This window comes from Charadrius vociferus, unplaced genomic scaffold (genome assembly GCF_000708025.1).
Source record: "Charadrius vociferus isolate BGI_N301 unplaced genomic scaffold, ASM70802v2 scaffold72, whole genome shotgun sequence".
NCBI classification, from domain to species: Eukaryota; Metazoa; Chordata; class Aves; order Charadriiformes; family Charadriidae; genus Charadrius; species Charadrius vociferus.
In genome coordinates, this window is record NW_009647830.1 from 5,130,357 (window position 1) to 5,158,094 (window position 27,738).

General features: G+C 33.8%; 1 protein-coding gene across 1 annotated transcript in view; it reads left to right on the forward strand.

Moving 5' to 3' along the window:
- Positions 1-246: 246 nt before the first annotated feature.
- The window catches only part of CEP290 (centrosomal protein 290kDa), a 52,308-nt gene continuing 24,816 nt past the window's right edge, over positions 247-27,738 (forward strand). The window contains exons 1-28 of the mRNA XM_009882617.1: positions 247-296; positions 918-1,038; positions 1,179-1,256; positions 2,014-2,083; positions 2,268-2,314; positions 2,700-2,843; positions 3,042-3,095; positions 5,007-5,159; positions 5,521-5,703; positions 6,034-6,123; positions 6,208-6,330; positions 8,137-8,263; positions 8,482-8,654; positions 9,179-9,341; positions 10,006-10,106; positions 10,199-10,286; positions 10,744-10,856; positions 13,918-14,002; positions 14,820-14,962; positions 15,532-15,696; positions 16,673-16,822; positions 17,134-17,249; positions 19,490-19,592; positions 21,790-22,020; positions 22,469-22,642; positions 24,158-24,269; positions 25,157-25,362; positions 26,963-27,114. Of these exons, the coding sequence (XP_009880919.1) occupies positions 937-1,038; positions 1,179-1,256; positions 2,014-2,083; positions 2,268-2,314; positions 2,700-2,843; positions 3,042-3,095; positions 5,007-5,159; positions 5,521-5,703; positions 6,034-6,123; positions 6,208-6,330; positions 8,137-8,263; positions 8,482-8,654; positions 9,179-9,341; positions 10,006-10,106; positions 10,199-10,286; positions 10,744-10,856; positions 13,918-14,002; positions 14,820-14,962; positions 15,532-15,696; positions 16,673-16,822; positions 17,134-17,249; positions 19,490-19,592; positions 21,790-22,020; positions 22,469-22,642; positions 24,158-24,269; positions 25,157-25,362; positions 26,963-27,114 (3,446 nt within the window). The 5' untranslated portion in view covers positions 247-296; positions 918-936. The remainder of the gene's footprint in view (positions 297-917; positions 1,039-1,178; positions 1,257-2,013; positions 2,084-2,267; positions 2,315-2,699; positions 2,844-3,041; positions 3,096-5,006; positions 5,160-5,520; positions 5,704-6,033; positions 6,124-6,207; positions 6,331-8,136; positions 8,264-8,481; positions 8,655-9,178; positions 9,342-10,005; positions 10,107-10,198; positions 10,287-10,743; positions 10,857-13,917; positions 14,003-14,819; positions 14,963-15,531; positions 15,697-16,672; positions 16,823-17,133; positions 17,250-19,489; positions 19,593-21,789; positions 22,021-22,468; positions 22,643-24,157; positions 24,270-25,156; positions 25,363-26,962; positions 27,115-27,738) is intronic.

Genomic DNA, 27,738 nt, shown 5'->3' on the forward strand with positions numbered 1-27,738 from the left:
ATCCCTGCTGTGTCATTAGTTTTGTGAATAATAATGAATTTAATATTCTAGTTAGTTTTATTTCTTTCTAAATTTTCTTAACCATTTATGCCATATTCATAATTTAAGGCAGTAAGTAGATTAAAAAGTGGTCTGTTTTAACCTTGTCGGAATCTAATTTTTTAATTGATAACAAAGGCTAGAGACAGCTCTAGAGAACAGGCTAATCCAAGATTTCCAATCTCTTCTGCGTTTTTCAGATACTGCATTGACTTTCAGGTATATGAGAAGTCACTGTGGCCCACAGCAACCAGGAGGTATGCAGTAGAACAAAACTTTGCACCACTTTCTGATTAGATTTTTTCAGTTTCCAGGTTGTTTATTGTCCTTTCTCAATGCGAGCATTGTAATCAAAAGGAAAGGGTATTTAGTACAAGAGTTTAATATCTTGGAAATTAATGTCAAGAAATGGATTCTCATAGTATCAAACTAGAGCAGGTGTTGGTTGTGTCTTAAATATTAGAAATAATGATTTTTTTACTATAAGGAGATATTTATGCTACAGGGCTGGTTCAAAGGGCATCCAGTTGTGTTTGTTCGTTAACTTAAAAATACCACATTGAGAGGTGGAGAAGAAAAGAAGGGTATTAAAGTTAAAACAGAGGTTTCACATTTGTCCTAATCTTCACTGTTAATGTCACAACTTCCTTGAGTATGCATGGTCTAATTTTTAACTTAAAGGAAAAAATGGTTTTACTATGGTCTCCTTGTTTGCAGTAGGCCAAACGAGAACACAATGTTAAATGAGTGTTACAAAATCAGGACAGTTATTAGCATCACCTTGTGTGGTTCAGTGGTCAGCCCCCTTTAAATCATTTGACATAGAATTGATTTGCATTGCTAATGCCTGATAATTGTTATTTTAATTTTCGTTCCAGGAAGAATCATAAATTCAATATGGCACCCATTTTAGATTGGAAGAAGCTTATGAAAGTTGATCCAGATGCTCTGCCTCGTCAAGAGGAGCTAGCGGACAGATTGCTGGAGACTGTGTCCAAGGTACTCCAGGGGAAAACAGAACATGAGGGTTTTGTTATGCATTCGTCTCTGAACAGTCTCTGGTCCTTCACATAGATAAATTATTTATTTTGTGGATTTCATTGATATTTGTATAAAAACACTGTTGTCTCTTTCCTTAGGTTGATGGGAAAGATTTAAAAACTGAAACTCCGGAACAACTGATACACCTTTTTAAAATTACTCAGTCACTAATGAAGGTTTGTATTAATCCTCACTTTCTACAATTCTGCAGGTGCATTTTTTAAATTTTTTGTTTAAATTAAAGCATCATTGCTCTCTTCTTTTTTTTTTTTTTTTCCCTGTGTTGAACACACTGGTTACTTCTAAGAGCATTTATATACATCTGCTTGTAACTGTTGGGATTATGGCATTTAGCAGTGGGAAGTAATGTGAATAGGACTAACATAATTATATAGTTAAGGAACTTTAGTTTTAGAGATGGAAAATTCAAACAATTATGTCAAAAATTGGTTAGATGTTTTAAGTTATTGGTAATGATTTTAACTTTAATAAAAGTTTTTGTGGTAGATTGGTGGGTTAGAGTAAATTAAAACATCCCCATGAATGAAGAAACACTGCCATCCTGAAACTGATCCTATAAATCTATCATACTTTCTTGTATTTAGTCATTAATATACTGAAAGCAAGAAATAACAACAGTTTAGGTTACACGTTGGCTTTAGAGAGGCTTTTTCTACTGTTGTTAGTTCTCAGCACTATGTTTTTGAATGTTTAGATAGACCTGTAGAATAAATTACTAAAAAAGATATTTCAACAGTCTGAACTTCTTAATTTCAGCATGGGGAAAAATGGGAATAGTTTAATTTGTTAAAGAAAGAAAATCAGTGTTCTTTTGTAAATGTTTTTGTCATTTTAAACATGAGGTCTATGGAACAAAATACTAATTTACACTGGTAGTAGATATTTCTTTGTTTACTATGCTTTTTTTCCCAGATGAAAGCTCAAGAGGTGGAGCTGGCGCTAGAAGAAGTTGAAAAAGCTGGGGAAGAGCAAGCCAAATGTGGTAAGCGAGCCTTTTCATGCTATTTTGTTTGGTTGGGTTTTTTTAAGTTTAGGGATCTGAATAAAATGTCAACTGCTCTGGAGTCAGTTGCTTTAGTGAAGGCAACTACTGCAAGACTAAGATTGTTGTTTTATGTACTTCTTACCTTGTTGGGTAATTCATTGTATCTGGTCTATTTTAACAGAAAATCAGTTTAAAACAAAGGTGATGAAACTTCAAAACGAACTAGAGGTATGTTTTAAAAATTTGTTAGTTTATAGAGTGCTGTTTGGTGGTTGTTTTTTTTTTTTTAAATGAGGTTTCTTAGGCTTGTGTTTTACTCTAGTGAAGAGATGTAATAGCCCATTTTAGACAATACTTTTTATCGGCTTTTGAATATTCACCAGCCTCAGGTTTGCAAAGAGCTGTATGTACAATGGATTTTTTTATACATTAATGAATCTCATTTACTTTTAGAGATTTCTGGATTTTGTTGAAAGAATCTAGTGAGCCCTTCCTGTTGCTTTTCCTGAACATTAGGAACATTAGTTTTAGCATCTGCTTCTTTTTGGTTTTTTAGTTCTTTCTATTTTGAAGAACTGTAATATATTTATAATGTTATTTTATTGCTCTTAAGATGGCACAAAGATCTGCTGGGGGTCGTGATACTCGTTTTTTGCGCGATGAGATCCGCCAACTGGAAAAACAATTAGAACAAAAAGAGAGACAGTTAACAGATACAGAAAAAGAACTGGAAAAAGAGAAGAAAGTGAACGAACAGGTAAGAAGGACTTCAGCTTGACATCTCTAAAAGCTGTTCTGGCACAGTTTTTGAAAAGTTCATATTCTGAAAAGATCCTCTGAAATTAAAAAAAAATAGGACCCCTGTGCATTCATTTTCTGTTTTGTTTCTGGTGTTCTTGGTTTTCATAGTTTGTGGCGTTAGTGATACATGTAAAGGTTTTCTGTCTTGTTCTAGCTTGCTCTTCGAAATGAAGATGCCGAAAATGAAAACATCAAATTAAGGAGAGAGGTTAGTAAAGAATTATTGCTGATTTACTGTATTTATACATTGTTAGCTTTCTGTATTTATAATCTTTGGTGTGGCATGATGTTTAATTCTGTTTGTTGTGGTTTGACCCCAGCTGGCAGCTAGGACCAGCTTTGTAAAAGGCCTTGACTGCTTAGCAAGAACTAAAAACATGTTTTTTTACCAACACTATACCAGCTGCTAGTAAGGAAGTTATCTATATCCCAACTGAAACCATGATGTTCTCCACCTCTTATTCCATACTATTTACATCGTACTCAGGTCCCACACTATCCAATACATCCTCATTAACCATGCCTAACTTCCCATCATTTGATATCGTACATATATATCATTCCTTTAGTCAGTTGACCACCCCTGTGAAGTGTCTGTAAAATGTCCATAAATGCCCACAAATGTCCCTAAAATGTCCATTAAGCTCATCCAGTCCCCAACCCTGGGCTCCATCTGCCACGGTGGTCCCCCAGGACAGGAGAGGTGGTGTGTTGTGTGGAGTTACTGGGCACCAAAGACACCTCAGGTTGGGTCACTGCTACGTTTGCACTGCTTCATGTAAGGCTTGTTCTCCATTGGTTCAGGTGATGCCTGCTATAGCAATTCCTATAACATGCAACTCCAATAATGGGTTACAATAATTTAAAGTTACATTCGTTACAGTCTCCACCCCTGGTCCCTTTGGGCCAGGTTATTTGGTTTTACATTGCAATGAACTTCTCCCCTTTCTCCTAGCCTGGCTAGCAACAAGGGGTTTCTGCTATAGTAGTTCCCATAACATACAACTCAAATCCTGGGTGTAACTTTACTCCTGATTTCACTACCTCCTCCCCCCGAGCAGTGCAGGGGGCCTGGGAATGGGGATTGTAGTCAGTTCATCACATGTTGTTTCTGCCACTCCTTCCTCCTCAGAGGGAGGACTCCTCATGCTCTTCCCCTGCTCCAGTGTGGGGTCCCACCTGCGGGAGACAGTTCATGAACTGCTTCAGCATGAGTCTCTTCCACAGGGCTGACATAGCACTATCCCAGCTGCTAGTAAAAAGGTTAACTGTATCCCAGCTGAAACCACGACACTGGTTTAGAACATTTCCTGGTTACTGGTACAAGGAGAATGTGGAATTTTAATCACAGTTAGCAAATACATAGTACATCTGTTCCAATGAAACTTAGTTAATTGAGGTGAGGAGGTATCTACATTTGAATTTACATAGGCCATTAATTTTGTCTTTGTCTTTGTGTTTTTACTTTTTAGTAATTTTCTTAAATACTCTTGGCACATAGATTTGATGGATATTAGACACGATTTGGTTTATACTTGCTGCTTTTGCTAAGATTGTCTTGTTGCTCAAAATAAAGTTATAAAAAGGCAAAAGTTAATATAACAATAAATGCAAAGATAGAGTTAACATTCTTTGTTACTAGAACTTTTTTTAATCATTCTCTTAAAATATTTTTTTCTAGCTGTTTTTAGAAAAAAAAAAGCATGTTTTATAGCATTTAATACCTGTAATCTTGACCTCTAAGAGAATAAAATAGGGGTGAAACCTTAGGAATCATTCCTCAAAATGCCCTTTTATGTATGTGTGTGTATGTATGTACGTGCGTGCACAGGTATAAAGAAGAGTCTATTTTATTTTGTCTTTATGTTGATTCCTATTTAGTCTTCCTAAAGCAAAGATAATTTCTAATATTTTTCATGCTTTATTCTCTTGGTCTTGTTCTCTCCTTTTTAATCCGAAGAAAAAACGCATAAAGAAAAAGGTGAGGCCTCTAAGTTTTTTAAAAGCAGACTGTAGGAATTTGGATGGGTTTTGACTGTCTTAGCTCTTTGTGTTAGCTTGCTAGAAAAGTTGTCTTCAACTCTTCAAAATAGACATGTTTGGATTGCTTTCTGTGCAGAATGAACAATTGCGTCAGGATGTAGTTGACTATCAGAAGCAAATAGATTCTCAAAAAGAAACAATTTTATTACGAAGAGGAGAGGATTCTGATTACAGATCACAGTTGTCCAGAAAGAACTTCGAGCTTGTCCAGTATTTGGATGAAATTCAGGTAAAATCTATGCATATTATTGAGTCTTTATTAGATACTGCTACTGACAATAGCGTTTTTCACAAAGTTATGCCCATTTACAGATCAAGTCATGTGGATTAAGGGAATTTGTAACACAGCTGGGGTCTTTGATGCATATAGTCTGCATCTGTGAATCTAGCAGGGATAATGAAGTTACTGGCAATGTAAAATGTGTCTTTTATTTGCTGTTAGGATTAGTTGAAATTTATGATCTAGAGGTGAAGTACTTCTGTGCTAATATATACTTTCAAATCTTACAATTAAGGTGGCTATCGATTACTGATTATTCAGGTATTAAGACATGCACTTTTTAACAGCAGCTTTCTCTGTAATTTTGCAGAATTTGACTGAAACTAATGAGAAGTTAGACATTCAAAACCAAGAAATGAGGAAGAACCTTGAGGAATCAGTGCAAGAAATGGAAAAAATGACTGACGAATATAACAAAATGAAACGAATTGTGCAACAATCTGATATTATTATGGATCAGTTAAGAAAAGAGAAAGAACAATACAAATTTCAAGTAATAAATTACTTATTAAATGACACATTTTAGCTTAAATTAAAAAACATTCAACATATCCAGTTAAAAACACACACTCTACTGAAATATCAGTCTCTAAAAGTAGTGTGATCTTTAAATTTGATGCCGATTTTAAAACTTGATTGCAGATCACAAATTTTTTTTGTACAAAATGTTAGCAATACGCTCTTCTTAAGAGTGATGATCTTCCCTTGCTGCTGTAATGCTAATCTGTTCAATTGTATGTGCTTGATGTACTGTGTTTGTACATATACGTTGGTTAAGCAAAAAGTTTTTGTGATACAGTGTTCATCCAAATGGCATTTCTAGGTTCAGGAGCTTTCAGACCAGCTGAAAGCAAAGAATGAGGAAGACGATCCACTCATGGCAGCTGTAAATGCAAAAGTAGAAGAATGGAAGGTACTTATTAATACTTCTTAAATTATTTTTAGGAATTTAGGAATTTATTTCAAATGTTCTGATGGTATTTTATCTTCTTTTCAGAAAATCTTAGCTTCGAAAGATGATGAACTTCTAGAGTATCAGCAAATGTTGTTTAACTTGAAAGAGAAAATGAAAATGGCCCAACTTGATGTAGACAGAAACAGCATAGTGGCCCTTCAGCAGGTACAGTCTATGTAAGAAATTACACATGTAGAAATTACCATTCACTAAGTGTGCTAGTAACCAAATAATTATTTAGTCTTTCATAGTTTGCAAATACCGAAAAATGTGTTACTTATGTTTCAGAATTATGAGACAGGTTGATTCATTCCACTACAAAATTATCTTAATAGACAATGAACAAAACTTCTCCTGCTGTATGTATGAACTGAGCTTTTGGTAGCTGGTTCTGTTACTTTCATATTTCTCTTTTCTAACTATTAGTAGAGTGGTTGCTTTAACATCTAAGCATCCATAATTTAATTTTTTTGAATTATAGTTTAGTTTCTCTCCTCTAAATTTGTTATATGTGGAACAGTCTTACCTACTCGTCAATTTTCTGTGTTCCTTTGCCTCACCTGTTGCCATACTATGAAGTCTGTGAGAGTTAGCTGAATTTAAGTGTATTTTCATATTCATGCAAAATTACATAGTTCTTTATGATTTTGAATTTCCTCACTTTCTTGAAAAACATAAAAAGAATGAACAAATAACACGGTCCATTAGGAATCCTGAAATAGACATCATGGATGTCCATACCAGGGTGATTTCCTGCCTTGCTTCAGGTTTTTTGAAGGAATGTGTCATGACATTTGTGTTATACGTTGGGCCCTTGTAGACTGAGCAGTATGGGGAGATATATTTATGCAGTCTTTCCAAAACTAGGAACAGATAGCTTCTCAGGAGACAAAAAACCTTAAGTAAAAATCAGCCTCTGATGATCAGAAGAGGAAGGCAGCTGAAAATAAGTTTGATAAGCAGTTGCAGAATCTGTTTTTAGCTGACTAGATGGCTTTAGAGGTTTCTTTTTTGGATGACTGTCCTTAGCATGACATTTTGAACAGTCGTGGAAATAAGCATATTTTTAAAGCAGACCATTAAATCAAATTACTGCACCGTGTTCTAACTCAAAATGGACTGAGTTTGTTATGGTTCAGTGTATATTTACATTCTGAAGGGTTATGTTTAGCTCTCTGTAACTTTGCTAGGCTCTTTACCTTTAGATGTGAAATGTGGTTATATTTGTTCTCTAAGAAAGCCCAAGCCTTTGTTTTTTATAACATTTGTATACAGTAAGGTTGGCAACTCTTGAGATTTTTACATTATAATTACTTTCTGTAGCTTTTTTCCAGTCTCTTTTTTATCTTTTCCCTATTTTTTCATCCATCACAGAAAAAATAAAATTAAGTGTTCTGTTATATTTCTAAAATTTGTATATAAGCACAGAAATAGTATGATATAAATAGAAGTCGCTTTCACAGTCCGTGTGTACTTATGGATCTATATGAATGCATAAGAATTTTTAAAAGTTGTATGGCTTGCTGAAAGGCAGTCTGCCATACAGGTGTTATGTATGATGGATTGTTAGTCCTCCCAATCTTGAACTTGTAACTCTTTGTTTACAAGGAAGCTGTAAGAAACCTGTGCCATCTGAAACTTTTCATCATACATAGCTTTAACTCGTAGAGAACTGTTCCATCTAAAATTTATATACTAAAATGCTACTTTTTTAATTTGTTTGAATGCTCTATTTTTACTCTTTCTTTTATTTTTCCTGCTTTGCCTTTATATACTCAACTTCTAGATAATATCTGAACTCTATGTTGTAAGTACAGTATATTGTACTTATTGTGTTGCTTGTTCTGTAAGTTGTGTTGTATTAGCTACTTTTAATTTCTTCATTTACTGTGTGGTGTTCTGTATTGGTAGCTTCCCTGTCACTAAAGAAGAATTCTTTAATGGATTTTCTTTTTTTTTTGGTGTATGTAGGGAGTACAAGAGCGAGATGCTCAGATAAGATTGCTTACTGAGCAAGTTGAGCAGTATACCAAAGAAATGGAACAAAATGCATTTGTTATTGAGGAATTAAAAAACGATCTCCAAAAAGGTAAATATGGTATAAAGGTAATATGACCATTTTAAAAAATAGAAAAGATTGAGAGAGGAAAAAAAAAGCTCTCATATGTAGTCTTTTCTAATTACTTTAAGTAAGAAGAGCAGACACTTAGGATCTTCTTTATAACATTATCATCTGGAGTGTTTCTTTATTGCTTAATGGCTGATAGCACAAAATTCTTGGTTGAATTGTAAACAGATCAAGGTTTTTCTTTCCAGGTCACTCATCTCTTGCTCAGCAGAATCGGATTGGGGATATGCAAGAAAAGTTAAAATTGTTAGAAGAGAGAACTAAGGAGGCTGAGAAATCAGCAGAATTAGCAGAAGCAGATGCTAGAGAAAAGGACAAAGAGCTTGTTGAGACTCTGAAACGAATGAGAGCCTATGAACTGGTAAACTATTTGTTAGAATCGATGGTATTTCATCATATTTTTAGGCAATCATTTTGTCCTTCCGTTTTTTATTGATTGTGTTTTAATTAGAAATTAAATTAATGACTTCTGATGCTGGTTGTTTTTTTTTTTTATTCTTTTCTTTCATAACAACATTTAGTGGTCACTGACTGCATACAATTTGTTAGCCATACTTAATAATTTGTACAAGTTGTCAGTTTTAACATATTCTTATGGACTTCCGAAGGCCATTGAACGATAATTGAACAGTCAAGATACGATTCTTCGAAGGACAGTGTAGTAAGAGTACTCCATTTTCAAACACGCAGAGATTTCTCTGTAGTCAGAAGACAGATTTGTAGGATCTGCTTTTTATTCAGTAACTTTTTTCACTAAGCATAGTACAGAAGAGGTTGGAAAATATTTTTTCTTATCTGTGTAATGATGAAAGACAGATTCATAATTTACTTTCTTATGTCTTCTGGTGGTTGTTTTGTTTTTACTTCCCATTTGGGTTTTTACAGGGAATATATGGCTTGGAAGAGGCTGTTGCTGAAATAAAAGATTTAAAAAAGCAAATCAAAATACGAGATCATGAGATTGAAACGTTAATTAAGGAAGTCAATAAACTTGAACTTAAAATAAATGATTTTCTTGATGAAAATGAAGAACTTAGAGAGCGCTTAGGTATGCTATATCCATTGTGTTTTCAATTATTTGTTGTATAAGAATTGAAATAACATTATGTCATGGAAATCTTTTACTATATCAAGTAACTACTTGGAAATAATTTTGTATATTCTGCTAAAATTTGCAAGTAGTTTCAGTTAGTTAGGACAAATTACATGAATGCATATGACTAAACTTGAACATAAATGACTAAATTTGGCTTACAGGTTTCTTTGGAAGTAGGAGAAGAGGTTTTCTGGTGCTTTTTTGTTTTTCATTCCTCTTTGACTGTACATTCCTTAATTAATTATATAATATGTTATTTGGAAAACATACCATACTGAAGTTGTAATGCTAGACTGAAAAACACCGAGAAAACTTTGGACAGGCTTATTTTTACATAGAAGAATCTAAATGTATATATAGTTAATTTTAGGTGGCATTTTATTGCATTTTTATTTTTGAGTAACTGAAGGAAAATTATGCTGCTTCTGGTGTTATTACATGGAGCATAGAATGTCTGTATGTATATAGAAATATTTACAGATATTCTACTATCAACTGTTTTTTTTTAATTCTACTTGACTAGTTATATTCTTATTTAAATGAACTGTGTTCTAATGATTACTAACATTAATATTCCTCCTTAATGAGTAATTATACAGCATATACTGTGTTTTAGGTCTTGAGCCAAAGACAATGATTGATTTAAATGAATTCAGAAACAGCAGAACACTGAGGCAGCAGCAATATAGAGCTGAAAACCATATTCTTTTGCAAGAGGCAAGTGATAAATACTATTTTTGTGTGATGGCTGCATAATAAAAATGTATTTGAACAAAATGAAATACTGATCTGTGAATATTAATATGCAGATTGAAAGACTAGAAGAGGAAAGAATTGAACTGAAAAAACAGGTTCGTAAGTTGGCTCAGGAGAAAGGACGAAGAGTTGCAACAATAGGTAGGATATTTTTTATTATATACTGTCCTTTCAAAAACGTGCTGTCTGTACTTATTAATATAGCTTTGTTGTATTTACTCATTTATTTAAATTACAAGGCTAAATACATCTGATTGAATCTGTAGGAAGACGTGAGTGGTTTTGTATTTCCATAGTCTTACAGACTTGTGATGGCTAGTAATGCATCACTGAGAGTTATGTCGTTGGCTTGCAGTTCTTAGATGCAGGATGATATCGCCATGATTTCCTATAGATCTATATAATGTGTGTGTTTCAAAAATCTTAAGATTTCGGTTCTGTGCCACCCAGGGAAGCATAATGTGCTCAAATGGAAATGTTTACAGCTCCTTACTTTGCAGGTAGAAAACTAGCACTCAGATAGACTAAATGGAATATATTCCCTTTCTTGGAGACCAATTAAAAATTCATAAACATTTATTTCTTTACTTGGAATTAGGACTGGATGCTGGTGATGTGCAGATAACTGATAGCTTTACTGAAGAGAAGGGAATGAATAAGAGGAAGTTGGATTTCTTGAACAGACATGATATTGCTGATGTAAAAGCAAAGGTAGGTTCATAAAACAAGTTCATAAACATTTATTGTATTTCCCTTTCAAAATAAACTAATGTTATTTTGTAAATACCTGTTCAAATATTTCTGTAGGTGCTTTTATTAACTGCTTTTAAAAATACAGAAAATAAAAATTTGTAGGTTTTTTAGAAGACTGATGAATCTTCTATATTTTTTTGTGAATATAGGCTAGCAGCTTGTGTAACATGGATGGGAGAAACAGACTTGCAGATAGAGAAGCACCGGTTAGACTTTTGAAGTCAGAGAAAGATATAGCTGAAAACAGTAAGGCTGTGGGAAATCTACGTAGAAGAACTTCTGGCATACTTCAGAAGTCTGATCACTTGGAAAAAAACAGAAATACTTTGGTTCATTCAGGTTCAAAACATGTGACAGAGTGGCAACTAGTTAATGACAGCTGTAATTGTGAAACTCTTAGTATAAAAGAGCTTTTCGTATCACCGGAGCTACAATTTATACAGACACCAGAGATAACAGGTTATACAGACAGCAGAGACATGTCAAAAGACTTAAAATCATACTGCACAGGTTCGATTTCTGCTTGTCAGCAAGTGTGCCAGACCTCAGAGGTAAATAACCAAAATTACAGAAAGAAACCATCTTTTCAGAATCAAGCGTCCATAACTTCCAATTCAGACCAGACAGGTCAGAAAAGTTTTTGCCCAGGACTATATCTCAGCAAAAACTCTCTTATTTCTTGTGAATCTGCTCTTGGAAAGCCAGTAACACACAAAACACAAATAATGACATTGAAGGATAAGCAAGAGTATTCGCAAGTAAAGTTTTCTGATTTAACTGCCTTGCAAGAAGACAGAGAAGGAAAGAAATGCCTAAAAGAATTGTTGCAAGTAAAAACTTTGGAAAGTGGACTTGAAAATGGACAATCAGAACACTCAGGTCAGGTAGATCCTGTTGAAAATCTCATAGAGCAATTGAGGACAGAATTAGCACTTCTTAGATCTCAGGTGAGACAACTTTATAGTATGTGTATGTTTATATCTATTGCAGTTATTTATAAGATAATTCAAATAGTACAGATGTGTTCATTTACTTTCATCTTTATTGATTAAAGCTATAGGATAGTTCTATTAGAATTGGGCATTTTTTCTTCTAATAAAAAGAAGTGCCAAGTCATTAATTTGCAGTTTATTTGTTGACTTGAAAATTGTAGGCATTGAAAAATAGGATTGAAAAATGTAGGCATATATTTTCATTCTTCACAACACCTGTGCACATGCACATAGATGTGTATGAAGAGAGAACAATTGTTATTCTAAGACTTTGCACACGACTGTAAACAAAGTACTTATCAGTTTTCTTATTGGTGCATACAGCCTTGTATCTCTTACAAATCAATTCTTGCAACTGTATGTTAAATAAAATAGTTTGAGGATTATTTTAAAAAAATGTTCTAAATAAATACAGCGAAATACAAATGGTAATTTACAAACGTTAGTTGAGTGAAGTAGGGACTGATTAAGTCCTTTGGTATGAAAGACAGAAGATGAGATTTCTGTTAAAGGACACAGATGTTATTTGACTAGAGGACATCTCCTACATCCAGAGAGAACAGATGGCGTAAAGTTAGACCTTTAGAATGAGAAAGGCCTTTCATTCTGGGAAAGGCCTAAGAAGTTCCTGAGTCCATTTCCCTGCCAACTGACAAAGATAATGTAGATCTGTTTTCAGAAAAAAAAAAACATTTCCCATGAAAAATTCCATTGTTTATTAAAATGATCTCTAATGATAAAAGATTTTAGGTTCCCAAAAGGTTTTTTGAAAACTTTTTATAATCAGTGAGAGGACGGGTTGATTTCAGGATGCTTGCTGAGTTGGTTTTTTTTTTTATTCACATGATAAATCATATAAAAAAGTTATTCACTGGTAGCTTCCTAAATTGGTAGCTTGAAATGCTGTGTTAGTTTTCTGTATAGCAAAGCACATTGCTTTGGTTGCTAGAGATACATTTGGGGCGTGGATCAAGCCAGTCCCTCAGAGCCTCACAGACTTTTGGTCTGGACCAGACTGTTGCTCCAACTGCTGCGTGGCCCAAGAATGCCTGGTTCCCTAGATGGTGTAGTATGGGATACACCTTGTGTAATTCTTCCAGTGACTCCGTCTATGTTGCTGTTGCAATTCAGGCAGGACATTGTGCAGTTTTCATGAAGGCATACTACACGTTTGAAAAAAGGCTGGGGCTAGAACATTAGATTGCTAAAATTAGAATATGTGTATTTTTTTGTCTGGGAGAAACATCATGGTTAAAATGTACAAGATAAGCAAATATGTCTTTTCTAGCTTTAACTGAAATGTTTTGGAACTGATGGCATTTCTGTTGAGCCAATTGAGCTGTGTAATTGATCAGTGGAAAGTACAAGTCTGTATACATCAGGCTTTTTTCAATTATACATCATTTTTTCCATGCTACAGGAATGTGCTTTGCTGTTGTGATAGCTCTTAAAATACTATGTTAGCCAAGCTGTGGGGTGAATAATGCCTACTAATTACTTTTTCAGTAGAAAAGTAGTAGTGTGGGTTTTTTATATTTTGGAAGATAAGTCTTGGAAATACATATTTTTTTGGTATATAAATGGAGACAGAATCCTATACTAATAAATTACTGTTGGTTATTTTTTTAGAATGAGCAAATATCCAGAGATTTGTTGATCAAGAGTATGCTAAATAGTTATACGGAATTAAATCTTGAAAGATGCAGAAGCCAGGCAGCGCAGGTAGTACAAGGTTTAAAAAAAACCCCAAACAATTGGGATAGATACTTATATAAAATTTATTCATAGTTTAATAATTTTTTCCTGATAATTTTGTTGCTATGAAGATGAGACTATTTCTTTGATTGTTGCTTTCTATATGACACCTCATCTTGGTTTATGTACTATGTAATTTCACTGTTGAATATGTATGGATTAGCAATATTTTCAAGTGTTTCTTTTCATTTAACCACAGAGTCTTAATGAAAACTCTAATACTAAAATTGCTAAATTGCGGGTTTTGAGTCTTCTTTGTTCTTTTTTTGTAGAATGAGTATCTTGCAAATGAATTAAGTGTGAGAGAGAGAGATTTGGAGAAGAACAGGACTGTAATAGCCAAATGTCAATCTAAATGTAAGTTGCAACCTGTTTTAAAACTAGGGAATATTACCAGGTACCTACAGATAGTTGGCTTATTTAATTCTTCTGGTTTTGTGATTGTGACCACAAATGCCCGTGTTTACAGTTTTGTTTTAAATGCAGTTTACTTTGATGTCTTTTACAATGATTGAATTTGCTGTGTGCATAGAAGGTTATTACACAATTTTTCTGATATACTTCTCAACTGTGGAAACTATGGTTGTAAATTGATCCAGACGTGAACACAGTGATTACAAAACAATGAATGTAAATGGCAATTACTGAATTGGATTTTCTCTGAATTCTCATTGATTACTTTTTTTTTTAAATGTTGTGTTTATATTAATGCATATCTTTGTGTGCATGTGTATAAATACATATATTTGCTAGTTTAAACCTTAAGTGAGTGATTTAAAACTTAAATAAGTGTTAATATGGGCTTTAAGTCTGTGAGTAATCCCAATGATAATAATTATACAATTTACTTGTGTAATTGTACTGAAAGTCAGTCAGACAGGCTACTAAAGAAGTATAAAAATGTGGCAGGAAATGTTGAATGCTGGAAGGTTTAATAAAGTCAAATGTGTTCCTATGAAGCATTTAATTATTGTTTTGTTAGTATTTCTCCAGCAAAATACACTCTATGGATGTTCCTAGCAGCTCTACTTTTAACTTCCTGATTAGTTACATCTACATATCATATGAACATTCTTTTTATATATCAAATCAACAAGTATTATGATGAAATGTCCTAGGAAACCTCAACTCATTTATTCAGTGCTTTTAGACACATTTGCAATTTTTATTACAGTAAAAGAATTATCAGAAGAGAATAAACAACTTGAACAGGGAATGAAAGAAATACTGCAAGCTATCAAGGAAATGCAGAAGGATCCTAGTGTGAAGGGAGGAGAAACAGCCTTAATAATCCCTAGTCTGGATCGTTTAGTTAATGTAAGCTTGATTTCTAAAGTATCATTTAGCTTTATAGGATTTATAGGCTTCTTTTTTTCCTCCTCAATTATTGGGTTGTTGTATAATTAATTAGTACCTTCCTTGTACATATGCTTCTTTAGCTACAAGTAGGAGTAATTAGTGTGATACCTCTTTAAAAGTGCAAATTAAGCATATACAGCAAAAAGATATTGCCAATAAAAATTAAAAAAAATCTTCAGCTACATAGCATTTGTCTTTGGCAAATTTATTGTCTCAGTCATAAAGCTTAGGTAAAATTTCATTTGCATGTCTTTTATTTCTGTGGGACCCGCAGGAAATGTTTAAGAAAAATTCTTTATTCAAACATCTTACAAAAAAATAGTGTTTTTACAGGAAAATTTAACCATTTAAATCACAGTTTATGGCAAATATACCATCAGGAAACTGATAAGTAGATTTTAAAATGTTAAAATTTAATGCGTTTTGCTAATTTCTTGTAGTCTAAACTTCAGGGCTCTGGTTTATTATGAAAAAACAAAGCTTTTCTGCACTTCTCTCTTTTGTTAATTAAATGTTTACTGCATTAGGCAATGGAGTCAAAGAATTCAGAAGGAATCTTTGATGCTAGCGTGCACTTGAAAGCTCAGGTTGACCAGCTTACAGGACGAAATGAAGAACTAAGACAGGAACTGAAACAGACTCAGAAGGAGGCAACAAATTTCTCTAATCAGCTGGCAAATGCAAATGAAAAGGTATACAATTAATTTAATACAATTCATTTTGTACTTGAAAAGTGACTGCTCTGATTATTTAGAATAAAGCCACACAATGTATAAGATACTGAGTTTACCTTATGTGAACAGTGTAATTACACAAATCTTTATTAAATTTATGTATTGGATCTACCAATCTGTCCAATTTAAATTCAAATCTTACTCTTCTTTATCTTACTTTATCCTTGGAATATCCTATTGTGTTGAACACGAAGCATGCCTATCTTTTGGGGATAGCTGTACCCAAACAAGCTCACAGATTTCTTTCTTTAAAAAGCCAGTAGTCTTGCATTTGTTATTTATGAATAAGTAACAGAGATTAAGCGTTCTAAAATGATGAATTGTTCTCTGGAATCCTGTATCTTGTTTTAAGTTGTTCAGTTGATGCTGTGGAACACTTCTTCCAGGGCAGGAAGGAGGAATGGACTATTATCTTACAGGAAGCCAAATTTAAATTTGCCCTTTAGAACAGCTTTGGTGATGCAAAAATATTTGCCAGTAGCTAATATTCTAGAATAGTGTATTATGTACTGTTAGAGTAGAGAACCAGAGAGCTTTTGAGAGGTTAAATGAAAAGGCAAAGTTTTGTTTAGACTAAACCATGAAATAACCACTTCAATAATTCTAGCCAAAACTTTATCTTTTTAAAAGGAATAGAGATGCATTGTGTTTTAAACAATTTGAAATAAAACTGTGGTGAATCTTCAGATATATGAAGCTGCCCTGATTGCTGGAGTAATTTGATAAATTTGGCTATTATGCATTTAATGATTTAGGGAATCACAGCTTTTTAAAAAGGTTACTTTAAAGAGTGTTTGAATGCTTAGAATAGAAGTGAAAGTGAATTAGGTTGTTAATAACAACTGACATAGCACAGGAAAACAATATATTTTCCATCAGTGATTATTTTTTAACTGAATAGCAAAAGCTACTTTTTAATGTTTCTTTTCTTTAGATTGCACAACTGAAAAATGAAATTTGCCTATTACGTCAGTCAGAAGGTGCCAATGTTGTCTTCCAAACAGTGAATCTTCCAGAAGGAATGGTTCCTTCAAGTGTTAATATGATTAATTCTCTGAATGAATATTTAATACGTCTGATACAGGTAACTCATTCAATTGGTATTCTTCATGGGCTAGCAACGTGTCACGGTGTTCTGAACTTTGAAGGATGTGATCCACAGTGCAATTTATGCACTATTTCACACCTATTAATATGAATGTCAAAGTCTATTGGACTTTTTTTTTCATATGTTGCTTCTAAAGAAAGACACACTTCATATCTACAGTTCACACAGTTCATGACAGAAGCATCTATCATTAAAAACACAAGGAAGAATGGGCATTTTGATTAATACTTTCATGTTTAAAGCCTATATTAATCACTTCAATATTTTATTTGGAAAATAACCATTAGGAACTAGAAAATAAAGAACAGTTGCTCAAAAAATTAGAAGATGCAGTAGAGGACTACAAGCGGAAATTTGCAGTAATTCGTCATCAACAAGGCTTACTGTATAAAGAATATCAAAGGTATTGTTCTCTTTTCTTTTGTCATGAGTTACAGAAGTTCAACTATCTAAATGTTTAACAATTTAGAATACAAGATTTGCTGCAGTGTTGAAGTAGTTCTTTGGTTAGTGTCATAAATGCTGCTGCTCTTGGATATGGACTGCGCATATTTTCTTTAGTCCTGTAAAGATTCACAAAACTCTTACAAAACCATTTTCTGCCGGACTCTTTTCATATTGCATACTTTATAATGAGGATTGCATTGCGCTTTCTGCATTCGATACCTTGTATTTTATTAGAAACTTCTATTATGGACTCTTCAGTCTCATTTTCTTTTGCTTTCATGTGTGGGTCCTAACAGTTTTTCTGAAGGGGAAAAAAAAGAAAACTGTTATCCAAATACAGTCAGAGATCTCTCTTTCAAAATTTTATATTATCAGGACCTCATAGTTCATTTTCTTTCAGACTCTTAGTTCCTTTATATGCTTCGTTGAATCTAATTTCTATAAAATTCCTCTTATGATCAAAAATAGGGATCTTCATCTGTTAGGAGCGTAGGGGTGAATCTGGTGATATGGGTTCTTCAATTAACAGGCTTAGGTGTGTTCTCTCTGTCTGTGGATTGGAATGAACAGTCACTGGATGGCTTTTGGAATAAGGGTCTTGTATCTTTTAGGACCTTCTGTTTGTTCTTTGAATCAGTTAAGACTTGCCAGATAACATCATCTCTGAGGCATAAAAGCTATAACTTTTTGAAAATATTATAGGCTATGATATACTACCTCATTTACTGCTAGGTTAGGTATCGCCAATGACAGGGATAAGATGATGGTTCAAGGCTCCTTCTCCAAACCTGTTACAGATTGAAATTAAGGGAGGACAGTCTTTGACTTTGCATCCTGTAAGGACTCACTTTCAGAGCCTTTTCTTTCCTTTTCCTCCATTTTCTTCCGTTATGGAAGAAACTAAGAGATCTTCTTTAAACAGAAGATACTACTTCTGAAATATGCTTGATTATTTGTTTAAACTAGCCTAAACTATCCTATACAGTCTATAGGAACTTCCTTATTAGACATGTATGAACAGTTCATAGCCTTTCTTGTTTCAAAATAAATAAATAAAAGTGAATAGAAGAGAGTAGCTTGGGCCAAAGCAAAGCTGACTCTTTTCATGGTTTTGTTTGTTTTTCACTGAAATAGAAAAACTAGGGTCAGAACTTGTCCTTTATGCATCTGAAATAAAAAGATGGTAATAGAAAGAAATATTTGCAAAACCATAGGAAAAATTGAGTTAATAGTACAGCCATTGCCTGCCCTTTTGTTTAGAAATCTGACCTCTAACGCAGAATTTGGATATGGGAAACCTAAGTTTAATTCTGTCCACTTCTTGAGGGAAATTTGAACCGACATCTTTTAAAGAAAAAGCTAACTGCTATGCTGTGAGGAATTCTTAGACCATGAGCAAGCAATCTTTTCCCTATGGTACTGTAGCATTCTGTATGATTAATTGAAAATACTTCCTAATCAACTTAGGAATTCTGTCCCTCGGAACTGCAGAAGCTTTGTTCCCCTTGCAAGTTGTCCCTCTTAGCCAATCAATGTTCAAGTGCTTCATGCCAAGGAAACAGTTATGGAAAGAGTAATTGCTGATTTGCCAAAACATTTCATCTAGCTTTAAATCTCATCAGCCAAATTCTGATTTTGGTAGTGAATTCACAATTGTGAATGCCTGCTGAAATCTGCGGGGCCTACTCTGTTTCAAAAAGACAAGGCCCATTTCCAGGCTTAGAGCATGTAATTGCTGATAGTATGATTTTTTTTTATCCCTTCCCGTTTCCAGAGAGGTATTTAAAATGGAAATGTTTTTATTTGCAAAGTTTTAAACTTTGCCTATTTTTATGAAGACATGTGCAAGAAAGTAATTAATTTGAAATACAAGTGTGTAATTTAAAGCAGATTAAATCCCATGTGTGTATATTTTGGGGAAGTAAGGCTTCTCTATCTCTGTGCTGTAGTACACATATGAAGAAGAGATAAGATACTTTAACTTAAGAATTATTTCAGTCATTAAACCAGCTCAGCCTAAGGAGACGGGATAGTTTTTTAATAATCCAGCTACTTTTTATAATGTCTTTTTCAAATTATGTTACTGCTAAAAATATGTATCTTGCTTTGCAGTATTTCAGGGTTGCTGTTTTAGTTACAGTTTTAAAAATAAAGTCTTTCATCATTCTAAATGAAAATATTTAATTATTATTTCAGTCAAAAGGAAAGCTGGCAGAAAGAATCAGCAGATATGAAAGAGGAAAAGAAAAAGCTAGAAGAGCAAAAAGAACAGGATGCTACAAAAATAAAGGCATATTCTGTAAGTAGTTTTGTTGCTTTCGTTTTTCAAAAAGGTTTTAATACATAGCACAGAGGTTTTAATACAATACTGTAATTTGTTAGATGGGGAAAATGTTGCATGGAAAAACTGCTCAAATCAAATCAGGATGGGAAGTGTTTTTTTGTTTTATTAGTGGGATGTAAATAACTGGCAATCAGTGAAATATACATTCAGAATCAGTATCAACAATACAAGAGGTAAATCTCAGTGTTAAGACACATACAAAATGTTACTATAGACCTAAAAATCTCTAAGCGTCATTCAGGAATTAATCCCAAATATTTCTCATCCCGCACATCCACATTCACAGTTATATTGACTTCCTGGCCCCTTCAGGTTACCAGCACACACGCCCTCTCCTGAGAGTGCAGGTTCACTGTGTACACACACGTCTTGTGTGTGCTCCAGGGTTCTGTGTACCCATGGGGTTGCTCTGGTGTTCTGTCTGTCTGTGCACCTCCCTGCAGCCTGCTAATCCATGCGCTGCTGGGAAGTTGCCCCAGGAGGTCACGTACACCCACCCGGGGTGTGGGTCCCTGCTTGCTGCACTTGGTACCACCAGTCCGTTCGCTGGAGTCGTGGCGAGGGTCGTGGTGTCCAGCAGGGCAGAAGCGCCCACATCTGCAGGGAGAGTGGGGAAACTAAGCTTCTTTTATACTAATTGTCAAGCTGACTACTTCTTTATTTCAAGTCTCTAATTTTATGGTTACTATTCAGTCTGGTTGGTGGTCATCTTTCTCGTTAACATTATCAGTTTTGAGCAAATGCCCTCGCAGACAGTCTCAGGTATTCTGTTCGCACACACTATTTACATTCACACTGCTCTCTTACTAGCAGCTGTTAAGAGAGGAGCAGTACAGGCACCCCCAGGGAACACACATTAATTTATACTAAGAATTGAGGTTATTACTTTGAATTACATCTTATTTGTATATACCTGTTAATTTGTATGTATCAGTATTTCAAAAACAGGAGACAAAATTAATCTTTCTATTTTGATTTACTTCCACCAAGACTGAATTCAGTATTCTATTAAGAAAAGAGAAAAATAACTTTTCAAGAAGATGGTATTTAAAAGTTGCTGGAATTGATGCAGGTTCCTAATCACAGACATAGTGTAATTTTAGATGGCTTTGGGTTTCTTTGGGCAGATATCCAAACCTGCCAAATATGACAGAAGACATATGGGACACACATGTCCTTTTAGAGAAGCAGGCACAGGGCAAGGATATCACAGGGTGTTGAAAATTACTGTGGATGCCGAAGTTCAGATGGCTGAGTTCTCACCCTTTTCTTCTGCTGAGGGGTAACTGTAGTGCTATGTGGTCCTGCTTATAATCATGTTTATAACTGTAATTGATTTGCAAAATAATTGTATACTTGAGGCAATTACGTCTAAATATATTTCTAGAAAAGTGAAATTGAAATTGTTTTGCAGATGTTTCTACTGTTTAAAAAAAGGAGAGAGCTCACATGCCATCTTACTTAATTTGTTCAGTACCTTATTCTGCATTTCCAGAGTCACGGGAGTAGATTGAAGCAGGATTAAGCTATTTCTGGGGTTTTAATGTCTTTAAAATATAATGGAGTTTTATGATGTTAGCGGTGCTATCAAAGTATTGCTGAGATCCCTCTCCCCCCTGCCCCACCCCTCCTCGGATTTATACAAGCATGCAAACACATGCACACAAACGCACACATATTTCGACAGGAGGGGTCCTGGTTTGATCTTCAAAATAGGACATCACTAGTGTTTGTTAGGAACCACAGGAATTCTATTTGGTTTAGAAAATTGTTCCAATACATTTGTTTTGATTCTGGTAAAAGGGGGGAAGACTGATGACAATGTATGCAGAGAATTAGGTTTTTGTTCTAAATTTTGAAAATATTAGCATTAACTAAAATTCCTATTTGTCAGTCAGATGTATTTAAGCTTCTATTCCTGAGGAACTAATGATTTTGAAGATCTAATTTTTTTTCTTTTCTTAAGATAGAATATTTTATGCTTATGCATGTGTTGAGTGTGTCTATATATTTTATTAGCAAAAAGAAACTACTTCAGACAGATTAACAAAATTTTTACACTAGATTAACAAAAGGTACAAGACAGCTTGTCTGCAATGTTACGTTTCACCATATTTCTGTAAAAGGTTCTTGTTGAAAAATTATTTTACAGAATTTACTCAGTGCACTTCAGCTGGATCCTGATGAAACAAAAAAAGTACTTGCAGAAAATAATAGAAAAATAACCGTTTTACGAGTTAATGAAAGGTCACTAACAAGGCAGTATACCACTTTACTTGAAACGGAACGACATCTTAGGAAAGAAAATGAGAAACTAAAGGGTGAAATAACACTTATGGAGACTGCAGTTCTAGGGAAGATTGGAAACTTACAACGATTCAAGGTATAGTTTATAGTAGTAATAGTACACATTTTTATTTTTACAATTTGGCAATAAATACACTTTTTTTTAAAATGGAGGCAGTACTAGTTTCTTGAATGCATTCAACAAGTTTATTGAAAGTGTCATATGAAACCAAATAACTCTTTTTTGCCTTACAGGCTGCTAGGGCCTGTGTTAACTGATCTTCATAAAATATGTTTTTGACAGTGCCTTGTGATTGAGAGGCAACTATTGATAAAATTACCCAGAGGGTTGGATCACCAGAGAAATTACGTCAATGATTGTTGCAAGCAATTTATAAAGATGGACAGTAATTTAGTAAAATAAACCAGTATCGTGTTCTAAAACATTGTATTAAGTGGTATTCTTTTTCCATGGAGTAATTTTATTTTTTCTATTTAAAGATCTGGCAGACCTTAGTAACTCATTGTGTTGATTATTTTCATAGGAAATGGCTAGCTTTAAGATTGCAGCTCTGCAAAAAGTGTTGGATGGTAGCGTGCCGTTGTCTGAGCTAGAACTGGCTAATAAGCAGTATAATGAATTAACTGTTAAATACAGAGATATGTTACAAAAAGATAACTTGCTCGTCCAACGAACAACAAACATGGAACACATGGAGGTAATGTTTGTGTTATGTTTGAACCCTAAGAGAAAAAAAACTCATTACAGTTTTTTTTTTTCTACATTGTTTTTTTGTTCTCACTTAATAGAAAGATAGGGTGGAAGTCCCAACGCTAGAACTGCTGGTTATAACAGTTCCATAGTGGGTAGGAGATGCTGGAGCCAGTCTTAGTGTTGCTATCGAATTTTAATTTGCTTACCTGGTATTTTTCAGTGGATTAAGAAACATACTCAAAGTCCCAGATTTTATTTCAATGGGCATACATAGAAGCATTTTGTTTAATTGTATTGGTGGGTTTGGTTGTTTGCTCTGGGTATGTTCCCTCACAAATTATTTTTAGTTCTTTGGTTACCAAAACAAGTCTGGCAGAAGGAATATTTGCTATCATCTTCAGTTTTGGAGGTCATAAGGAAAGTAAAATGAGTGTAAAAACACTTTCAAAGGTTTCTGCCAAAGTAAGTGCTCTTACTAATTCTGAACTTACAAGAATGAAATGTTCAGTTCCAAAAGGCAGTAAACCTCTGCAATTTTTCTTTCATAAAAAAAAAAAAAGTAAATAACCAAAGATTGTTCACAATGTGTTTGCAAAATGTTGTAGGGACTGCAAATATGTAACTATTCCTTTGAAGTAGGAGGGAGCTTCTTTTCAAGAACTGTGAATCTGGCTTCAAAGATACATTACTACCTCCCACTTTTCATTCATGTCAGAAATAATAGTCAAAAAAGGTAGTAGGTTAACTAGTAGTTAAAAGTCATGTCATGTTCTTATCTGTTGGGTCTCTGTGCTTGATAAGGGTTAAGTACATGGGGTAGGTAGATTTACTGAACTATTAAATTTGCTTGGGAACAAGTAGGTGCATTTGTGTTAGCTACAGAATAAATAGTTCTTTCTCTATTTTATGAAATTTTGTGTATGTGAAAACTTGCATTGCCTATTTCAGCAATGTCACAGAGCTAGAGAATCATTTATCAATAGCAAACTAAAAATGTGTGAAAACTAGAAATTGGAAATTAATATGAAGGATTCAATTTGTTTTACTGTTTAAGGTGGAAATTTTTGTTTCTATTTGGAGGAATGAAGGAACACTTACAGAACTGTGTTTGCCATCATATTAGATGCCTAAAAGAGCTAAAAGGAGCATACGATCTGTGTCAAACATGTATTTATGTGCAGGATGAAATATCCTCCAGAAGTAATTCTTTCCTATTGTTAATGAGGTGTTTAGTATGACAACCATAGATTTCCTCATCTAATTCTAGACACTCTAGGAATCACAGTCACTGATGATAAATATTCATGGTAATAGTAGTTGGCAGTAAGGTACAACATAGAGAGCAAAGAATAGCTTTTTCATGCTTAGGAGGAAACTTATGCCCTTCTGTTGCCATATATATAGATTATGGGTTGTGCGTAGGCAAAATCTGTTAGTTTAAAAGATTTTATAGATACTAAACATGAAATCTGCTACAGTTAAATAGTTTGCTATTATATTGCAACTCTTTGTCATACAGCATGAGAATGAATCCTTGAAAGCACAGATAAATTTATTGAGTAAGGAACTGGAGATAACGAAAGAGAAACTTCACACAGTAGAACAGGCGTGGGAGCAGATGACTAACATGGGCAAGTATGAATGTTATATTACAACATTAAAAATCAAATGGTATGTCCTGAGTAAAAGTAATATTTTAAAATGTTTTAAAATAGATTTATCTTAAAATTAACGTCCCCAAAAGGTCAAAACTATTAATTAATGGTCTTAATTTATTTTTTGTGAATTTCCTTTTTGTTTGTTTGTTTCATTTTATTTATCTATTTGACCAAAACCAAGTTTGGTATTTTCATCTGGAAACTGTTCCACATTGGCCTTTTTGTGCTACTGGGTCAAGGGTTTAAAAGTTGGAACCTGTAAAGCACCATCACCTGTTGGGTTTTTTTTTTATTATTATTTTTTAATAAGGTGCAATAGTTTCTAACTTGATTGCAGTCAAAGTACTTCAAAGGTTGTCAGGAAAATGATTTCTTTTTCCTGGTTCACGTTCTCTAGCAGAGTATTTTTTCTTGATAGCTGGGGCTTTTTTGTGTACAGTTTGTATTCTCATTATTCAAGAACTCATCCACATCTGTTTCTTTTAAAGATTTTAAATTAAATTTCCTGAAGATTTACCAGCTGAATTAAGGATAAAATGAAAGGCTACATTGAAAATAGTTATCAGTCTTAAGAACTGTGGTTGCAGATAAACCGATTTATAATTGATGGTAGCATTTTATTCAAATTAGATACTTTTCAAACGTGTAATAAGGCAAGATAACCATATCTCCAGTTTAAAACAGGTGTTTCAAACATGTAATAAGGCAAGATAACCATCCCTCCAGTTTAAAACAGGTGTTTTGATAAAGTTTATCTGACAGAGATAAAGCAAAACTCATGTTCTGTTTCATGGTGCAAATAATTTTCATGGTTGAGTCAGCTTGTGTATTCCCTAATTTAAATATTTTTTTTAATGTAGGGGGTGACAGTGCCATGGACAAGGCCACAAAAGCAATAACCAACAGTGAGATTTTATCCATTTCTAAGAAAATCACAATGTTGGAAATGAAGGAACTAAATGAAAGACAGAGAGCAGAACATTCGCAACGAATGTATGAACATTTAAGGAATACTGTAAAACAAATAGAAGAACGTAATTTTGAATTGGAAACAAAATTTGCTGAGGTAAATCTGCGGGGTTGTAACAACGTAATTTGACACATCTTAAAAGCATATTTTTGATCTTTTCAAAAAGTATTAATCTATTTTGTATCACGACTGGGAAATACGCTTATGACGCAAAATATAGGTGCCTTTAAGAGCTGCAATTTTGCATGCACAGAACATTTGTAAAAAATATAACTAATTAATTTGTCAGTAGTTTATTTCAAACATTAGTTAATCTCTGTAAAACACATGATAAGCATCCTGACAGTTTGCTAGTTTTACAGTAGACTGCTAGAAAAAAAGTCTGTTCTTGACCGTTTTGTTCTTGTTCCTAATTCATGTGATCCCTTTTCTGCTCGCTCATTTTCTCTTCATTACCAATGATTCAAAAAATGTTAGACCTTTGCATCCCTTTTGCAAACCATAGCGCCATGGTTCTGTTACAGATTGGCTGTGTCCTCTGTCACATGCCAAATGTTATCTATAACACAAGAATAGAAGGGTAGTCATATGCCATTGGAGCTGATGATTCTTAGTATTCTTCTCATATCGGTCTTAATCTTGGACTTTTTTGTCCCCATTATTCATATTTGAAGTTTGTTCCATAAATTCATTATTTAATAGTAGACTTTGTTATAATTTCCAGTGTAAATTTATTCATAGGCAGTTGTAGACACTTGTTCATGTGCCAGTATTGACAATTTCAACACAAAGCAAGAAAAAGACTAGTTATGTTGACAGGAATGTTGATAGATTGTATTCATTCCCCCTCCTTGTGCTTTGCTAGACTTTAGCATCGCTATTTTAGATTACTGTTGTCTGGACTCCCCATTTCTCTTTTTAGTAGTGTTTGTTACACTGTTTTGATTTGTATTAATTTGGGACATGGAGTAACTGAAAGTGTATAAACCTTTTCAGCAGCAGTATTGTTAAAGCCTTTTCTGATGGCATAACTTCTTTTATTTCATTAAGAAATACCTCAGGTGATACACCCTGGGATCACATTTCCCTTTTTCTCTTTTGCCCGTATTATTATCTGTCTTGCAATACATTTGGTATTGGTTTGAATTGAAACATTGGTTACTTAGTATTTAATACTAAATTTGAAAAATGAGTGTGCTTGAAAGAACATCACTTAATTATGAAAGTTCTTTTTAGAAAGAACAAAAGAAGTAAACTGTTGTGAGTCTTGGCACTTATAACCTGTATTTGTGTTAGCAATCCCAATATACTAGATAATAGAGAAATGTATAAGTAAGACTGTTAATTTCCTAAAGAGTTTACAGTCTTAGTCTTTTTTTTTTTCTTATTTTAGTTTAAGAGCAAGTTATTGCAGTAATGGTTTTAAGAAAATTCATTAATAAAAATTGTGTTTAATTTAGAATCCTCTTCTGTGCCAGCCTGTGTATCTGTTCCTATGTGTATGCAATACTGCAAACAAAAAGACATTTAAGCAGAAAGGCAAGGAAATGTTTGCTGAACACAGATGAATACTGTTTTGTAATGACTAAAAAAGAAAAGATACTTTTGGCACTGCTTTTTCTTTGCAGGGTGGGAGCAGTTGTGTGCTTAGCATACCATTTTGTTTGTTTCTCCTTTTTTTTGTTTTTTTTTTAAGCTCACCAAAATCAACCTTGAGGCACAGAAAGTAGAACAGGAATTAAGAGATGAACTGTCAAAGAGTGTAAGTAAAGCAGTAAGTGATGCAGATAGACGACAGATTGTGGACCTAGAGAAGCGCGAGATGGAGCTCAAGATTGAAGTATCAAAGTAAGTGTTGAAGTAACATATTTTGAATGCATTGTGTTTAGAAGCATGCAAAAATTTAGTCTGTATAAGCTTACATAATACACTACTTATGTATTACTAACAGATAATTTTCAATGCCTAATTTTTTGGCATTTATATATGCCAAATTTGGAATTGAAAATTAACCATTTAATTCATGACTATAAAGAAGTTTATAAGAAGGTAATTTGCATCATTCTGATTTGAACAAGGAATTAAGTGCTGGCCTGGATAGACGTGGGTAAGTGTGCACTTAGATACTTATTACTAGTATTTTTAAACTAATTAATTAAGGTTTATCTTGTTTCTGTGCCACAACCTACCTTAAATGCATGAAAATCTCATAAAAGAAATTGGAAAGCAATTCTTACTTTCAAAGAGTTGGATATCTCAAAGATTCAGCTGCAGTGGGGCGGTTGCCGTTTACTTAAAACAGAGTAACTTTATATGCATAAATTGAAAAACTGACCTTTTTAGCTATGTTGATATGGACATTTCTCTTTGAGTAAATAATGTAAACCTGTTATATTCCCAAAAAAGCAAAATCTGTGGGCATATTTGTAGTGATTTTTGACACTGAAAATGAGTGACTAGACTTTAGTAAGC